This window comes from Tripterygium wilfordii, chromosome 13 (genome assembly GCF_013401445.1).
Source record: "Tripterygium wilfordii isolate XIE 37 chromosome 13, ASM1340144v1, whole genome shotgun sequence".
Taxonomy (NCBI): domain Eukaryota; kingdom Viridiplantae; phylum Streptophyta; class Magnoliopsida; order Celastrales; family Celastraceae; genus Tripterygium; species Tripterygium wilfordii.
The window spans coordinates 4,365,520-4,371,143 of NC_052244.1; the positions used below are offsets into that span (position 1 = coordinate 4,365,520).

At 35.2% G+C, this 5,624-nt stretch overlaps 1 protein-coding gene across 4 annotated transcripts; it reads left to right on the plus strand.

The window, feature by feature from the left end:
• Positions 1 to 5,108, plus strand: LOC120012411 (disease resistance protein RUN1-like). Of its 4 annotated transcripts, none has more exons than XR_005471264.1 (6): positions 1 to 556; positions 663 to 1,755; positions 1,847 to 2,134; positions 2,583 to 3,332; positions 3,413 to 4,401; positions 4,768 to 5,108. XR_005471264.1 is itself a non-coding variant. In XM_038863835.1 (5 exons), exons 1-5 carry the CDS (start codon positions 72 to 74, stop codon positions 3,707 to 3,709), a joined length of 2,913 nt encoding a protein of 970 aa, XP_038719763.1. In that variant the 5' UTR covers positions 1 to 71; the 3' UTR covers positions 3,710 to 4,757. The 4 variants fall into 4 exon arrangements, 2 of the variants coding, with proteins under 2 accessions (XP_038719763.1, XP_038719764.1); XR_005471265.1 differs by having other exon boundaries at positions 4,773 to 5,108; XM_038863835.1 differs by lacking the exon at positions 4,768 to 5,108 and having other exon boundaries at positions 3,413 to 4,757.
• The last annotated feature ends 516 nt before the right edge of the window (positions 5,109 to 5,624 follow it).

Here is a 5,624-nt window from a genome sequence, read left to right on the forward strand (position 1 = left end):
TAAAGCTTAGTGTTGATTTGTAAAGTTACATCTTTTTTGGTTGACTCTGCGCAAAGAATACTGATCTGATTATGGCAGTTTCTTCTTCTTCTTCATCGTCTTCTTCTTCTTCTCTTTTCCAAGGGAAGTATGATGTTTTCATTAGTTTTAGAGGAATAGATACTCGTGACAACATTACCAGTCATGTATATGCTGCTTTGTGTAGAGAAAAAATTGAAACTTTCATTGATAACGACCTCGAGAGAGGAGATGTCATTTCAGATGCTCTTCTCAGGACGATTGCAGAATCAAAAATTTTCTTAATCATTTTCTCTAAGAACTATGCTTCTTCAAGATGGTGCTTAGATGAACTCGTGAAAATCATGGAGTGTAACAAAAAAAATGGGCAAATTGTTATACCAGTCTTTTTCAAGGTGGATCCATCACATGTAAGAAACCAATCAGGCCCTTTTGGACAAGCTTTAGCTCGGTATGACGGTCATCCAAAGATAGAAACATGGAGGGCTGCTTTGACAAAAGCTGCTAATTTATCTGGATGGGATTCACAGGTCACAAGGTAATTCCTTTCTTTTGTCTCCCTTCTTTATATTCTTAAGATTACAACAATTCTTTCTTGCATTCAAAATCATAGTATAATTCGGAATGACCTCTTTTCTTTTCAGACCTGAGGCTATGCTTATTGAAAGTATTGTTACTGATATTTTGGGCAAGCTTTACTACACTGACTCAAGCAATTTTGGTGATCTTGTTGGAATGAGTTCTCGCTATGAGCAAATTGAATCATTACTAAGCATGATTAATGAAGATGTTCGCATCATTGGACTTTGGGGGATGGGAGGCATAGGTAAGACAACACTTGCTAGAGCTTTCTTTAACCATAATTTGTCAAAATTCGAAGGGCATTGTATTATTGAAGATATCAGAGAAACATGTGAGAAGCGTGGACTAAATGAGTTACGAGATAAACTGGTCATTGGAATAATGAGAAATGAGAACTTAAATATAGGCACTCCTAATATGGGAATTTCATTTATAAGGGATAGGTTCCGTCGTAAGAAGGTTCTTATTGTTTTGGATGATGTGAATAATTTTCAGCATATACAACTTTTAGTTGGCCAGCGCAATTTCCTTGGTCCAGGGAGCATTGTCATCATAACAAGTAGAGACAAACAAGTGCTTAAGAATGGAGTTGATAGGATCTATGAAGTTCCGCAGTTGGTTCACAATGACAGTCTCTGTCTTTTTAGCCGATATGCTTTCAAACAAGAGCTTCCACCAGATGGTCATCACATGAGATTGTCATACAAGGCAATAAATTATGCAAAAGGTAATCCATTGGCTCTTAAAATCTTGGGTTCCCATTTATATGGAAGGAGCAAGCAAGAACAGGAAAGTGCATTGAGGAAATTAGAAAGAACCCCAAACAAGGATGTGCAGCAAGTGTTGCTTATCAGTTATGATGGATTGGACCCCCAAGAAAAAAAGATGTTTCTTAATCTTGCATGTTTCTTTAAAGGAGTAGATGTTGATGAAGTCAAATACTTTCATGTTGCCTGCAATTATTCTACGGACATCGGATTTGCTGTGCTTATCGACAAATCTCTTATAACTGTTAAAATGGGTCGAGTATGGATGCATGACCTGCTACAAGAAATGGGTCGACAAATTGTTCATGTAGAATCCATTGAAGAGCCAGGGGAACGTAGTAGGCTATGGGATTATGGTGACATCAGTCATGTATTGACAAATAACACGGTAACTTTTGTTTTTGTATTTGTATTTCAAATGTGACCTCACTTGTAGAAAATGTCGTTATTCGTATCTTTTAACAACAATCATTTTGTAGGGGACTGTGGCAGTCAAAGGTATCTTTTTGGAGATGTTTAATCCGAAACGCTTAAACATAAATTCAGCAGCATTTGAAAGGATGCACAATCTCGAGTTCCTCAAAATCATGAGTAATTCGTCTAATGTGTGCCTTCCTCATGGCCTTGATTCTCTTCCTAACAAGTTAAGATATATGGATTGGCATCATTACCCTTTGACGTATTTACCATCAAATTTTCTTGCGGAGAGTCTAGTTAAGCTCGAAATGTGTAATAGCCATGTTGAACGACTATGGAATGGAAGACAGGTATGCCTTTGCATTTTTCTTTCTCAAGGATTTACAAATCATAAATTATAGATTCATGAAAAGGAAATAAAGTGATCAAATATATTTTTCTTTTAATATATTACTATAAAACCATGAATTCTAAAAATTAATGAAAAACGATTAGAATACAAACAACTAATTATGTCTAGTAGGTGTGTTTATAATGAAAAACGATATAGTAAAAATTACTTAACTTTGAAAAACTGGTATGAAACGGAAATAAATCCGTAAAGGAGAATGATAACTCTTAAAACTCAGAAAATGTTTAGAATCTTGTGCGTTATATATGTTTTGCATAAAATTAACCCAGTATTTACTAGATAGTTATGTAGAGTATGGATGAAATATTGAGACAACATCAAGTAAAATGTTTTCATACTATTTATGATGTAATGTTTAAATTAATATTCTTTTATTGTTGTCGCAGAATCTTGTGCACTTGAAGAAGATTTTTCTCTCTAACTCGAACAAGTTGATTGAAATTCCAGACCTCTCACTGGCTATAAATCTTGAATGCCTGTATCTTGGGGGATGTTCCCGCCTCAAGAAATTTCCGGAGGTATCATTGAAAATCCAAGTTTTAATCTTAGATGGGACTGCAATTGAAGAAATTCCATCGACAATCTGCAATCTCAAATCCTTAGTTGCGTTGGACCTTGCTGGGTGCACGAGGCTTAGGCATCTCCCCACCAACATTTATAAACTGAAATCGCTCTGGCATTTTGGTCTATGTTTTCCATTGAAGAAAAGGGAGCATCAACAAGAAGTTAATATACATTTGAGGGAGTTAACAGAACTTTTTGTTTGGTTATCTTCCGTGGAAACCCTAAATCTCTCTGGAAACAATTTTCAGAAAATACCTGTTGCCATCAAACAGCTCACTAATCTCAAAAATCTTATCCTGGAGGACTGCAGGAGGCTTCAATCACTGCCTCAGCTTCCAAAGAATGTTCGATTTATATATGCAGCGAGTTGCATATCACTAGAGACGGTGGCAAGTCCTTTATCCATGGCAGCCAGAGGAGACTTTGGCTCTTACCCAGATTACATGCCCTTTGAATTTGAATTTCATTTTCAAAATTGCTGGAAATTGGACCAAAATGCACGAAACAGCATAGTTTCAGAAGTAGAATCGAAGTTGCTACACTTGAAAGCTAATCATCAGGAAAGCGAAGTGGTATCTCTCTCTATATCTCAATATGGGTCTATCTCTCTCAGCATTTATACACATATTTTAAATTAAAATTTTTGATGCAGGATACTAGACCATCCAAGATCATTTTTCCAGGAGGTGATGTTCCAGAGTGGTTCAACTATAAAAGCAGGGGATCCTCACTAACTGTAAAGCTTCCTACACATTGGTGTAATGCTGAGTTATTCTGCTTGGTTTTCTGCATTGTTCTTGAATGCAACGACCTCCCCAAGTACTTCATTCGCTATGTTGTTCACTATAATTTCCATATAAGAAACAACAAAGGGGTCAACATCAGTCACACCTCTTTTGAGTGTCTTTGGAGTTCTGAAGATGCTATTCAGTCAAATCAATATGTTTAATTTATGATCAATCATTGCAAAATTATGGGAGAAGGAAACCTAAAGAAGCAGATGATGCGGATGAGATCTCAATTGAATTCTATTTTGAAAAAGATTCTATAAACTATTGTGCAGTCAAAAAGTGTGGCATCCATTTGCTATACACTCGTGACATAGAAGATAGATATTGTCGTTCAGTGGTCCAACCTAACTCTCCTTGTGGTGATCTGACCCAATTCTTCTTGAAGCAAGATTGTGTGGATGATGTTGAAGAATCAGTGACACAAGATGCTAAAGATAATGGAGGCTATAATGACAAAAGTTTCAATGTGGGCAACCCTATTGAAAAGTTAGCTCCAGTACTAAGCAGGAAGAAAATGAAATGGAAGCTAAATACATTTACATTTACAAAATTTCTAAGGGTTCGACGAAAATCAACTCGAAAAGTTTCGAGAAACTATTGTAAGGTCAAAAAGAGTTCCCTATGGCAGAGAAGATGGATATAGACCTTCAATGATCCAACCTAACTCTCCTTGGGATGACGCGACCAGTCCTCCTTGAAGCAAGTTATGTGGATGATGATGTCAAAGAGCCATTGTTACAAGATACTAAAGCTAATGGAGGCTATAGTGACAATTGTTTCAACGTGGACAACCGTGGGGAAGATTCAGCTCCAGCGAGGAAGAAAAGGATAAAAATAAAGATGGGCCTGGGTAAATCATTCTCTGTTCTCCTTTTTGTGATATTTTAGCCTTTCCATTGTGTTATACTTTTCTTCTACATATATTTTTGGTGTTATGCTACTAGATATTCAATCCCCAATAACTGGTTTTTATTGGAAGCTTTTTCTCCCCCCTTCAATTCTATCCAGTTCTGCTCCTGTTTCCGCACAATTTCTCCAGCTCAAGAGTGATTCACCCTCTCAGGCTTCTTTCTGTTTTTTATGTTTTATTCTTTGCCTTCTGTTACATATATTTCGTGCTATGTTAGAAAGCATTCATGTCAAGAAGAAAGACCAATATGACAATGATCATTAATATTATTTTGCTTTCATTGTTCTCCTATATACATTTCAATAGTGCAGCTATATATGCGAGAAGCTCAGCACACTATGTAGCTGATTGTTCAAGGCAGAGAATGTTGGTGTTGGTTGTCTCTTGAATTCTGTAATCTTTTGCTTAAATGATGGATGGAAGGTGTGATGTTTGAATACTACGCTGCTGGTTGAGTATCACTTGACTGACTTGAAGGGGATAACTTGTTCTTAAGAAGAAAAAGATGAAATGAAAACAGTTGTAAATACTTTTTCAGTTTTTTGGGTTCCTTAATTTGCTTCTAGGGTGGGAATCAAAATTGCAGGATTAGTGTTGATTTATTGAGCAGTTGTCGGGCCATTCTACTGGGCACTGATGATGCCAAATAATAGAGCATGATTTACCAATGAATAACTCCACCGTTTTTTTAACTTTTCTCTTTTTTAAACGAAATTTTAAGACGTTTTAACTTTCAAAATATATATTAGATTTAAGGAAAAAATTACATATTAGAAATCAGAGTATAAAGGTTTTTTTAATAAGATCCATTGTCGATAAGTTTTATTCGATTGATCTTAATTCTATTGTTTTTGAAAATAAAGGAATTTCAAAAAAAAATATTTTTTGGACTAAAAATAATGGATTTTGGATTGTGTTTTTTCTTAAAAAAATAGATTATGGACTCAAGACAATGAATTATGAATTGTACTTTTAAAAAACAATGAATTCTAAGCTGTGAACAATAGATTATGAATTGTATTTTTCAAAAAACAATAGATTCTCGACTATATTTTAAAAAACAATGAATTATAGATTGTGTTTGAAAAAAACAATGAATTTCGGTTGATACCTATGTTTATTCCAAAACAGTGAGATAATATACCAGTGATTATTTCACTGTA

What these genes read in the sequence shown, in the direction of transcription:
- LOC120012411 (XM_038863835.1), top strand. Translation starts at nt 72, where the DNA reads ATGGCAGTTTCTTCTTCTTCTTCATCGTCTTCTTCTTCTTCTCTTTTC. An exon ending in ATGTATTGACAAATAACACG is followed by an intron (nt 1,756 to 1,846) that starts GTAACTTTTGTT and finishes ATCATTTTGTAG; the next exon opens with GGGACTGTGGCAGTCAAAGG. An exon ending in GACTATGGAATGGAAGACAG is followed by an intron (nt 2,135 to 2,582) that starts GTATGCCTTTGC and finishes TTGTTGTCGCAG; the next exon opens with AATCTTGTGCACTTGAAGAA.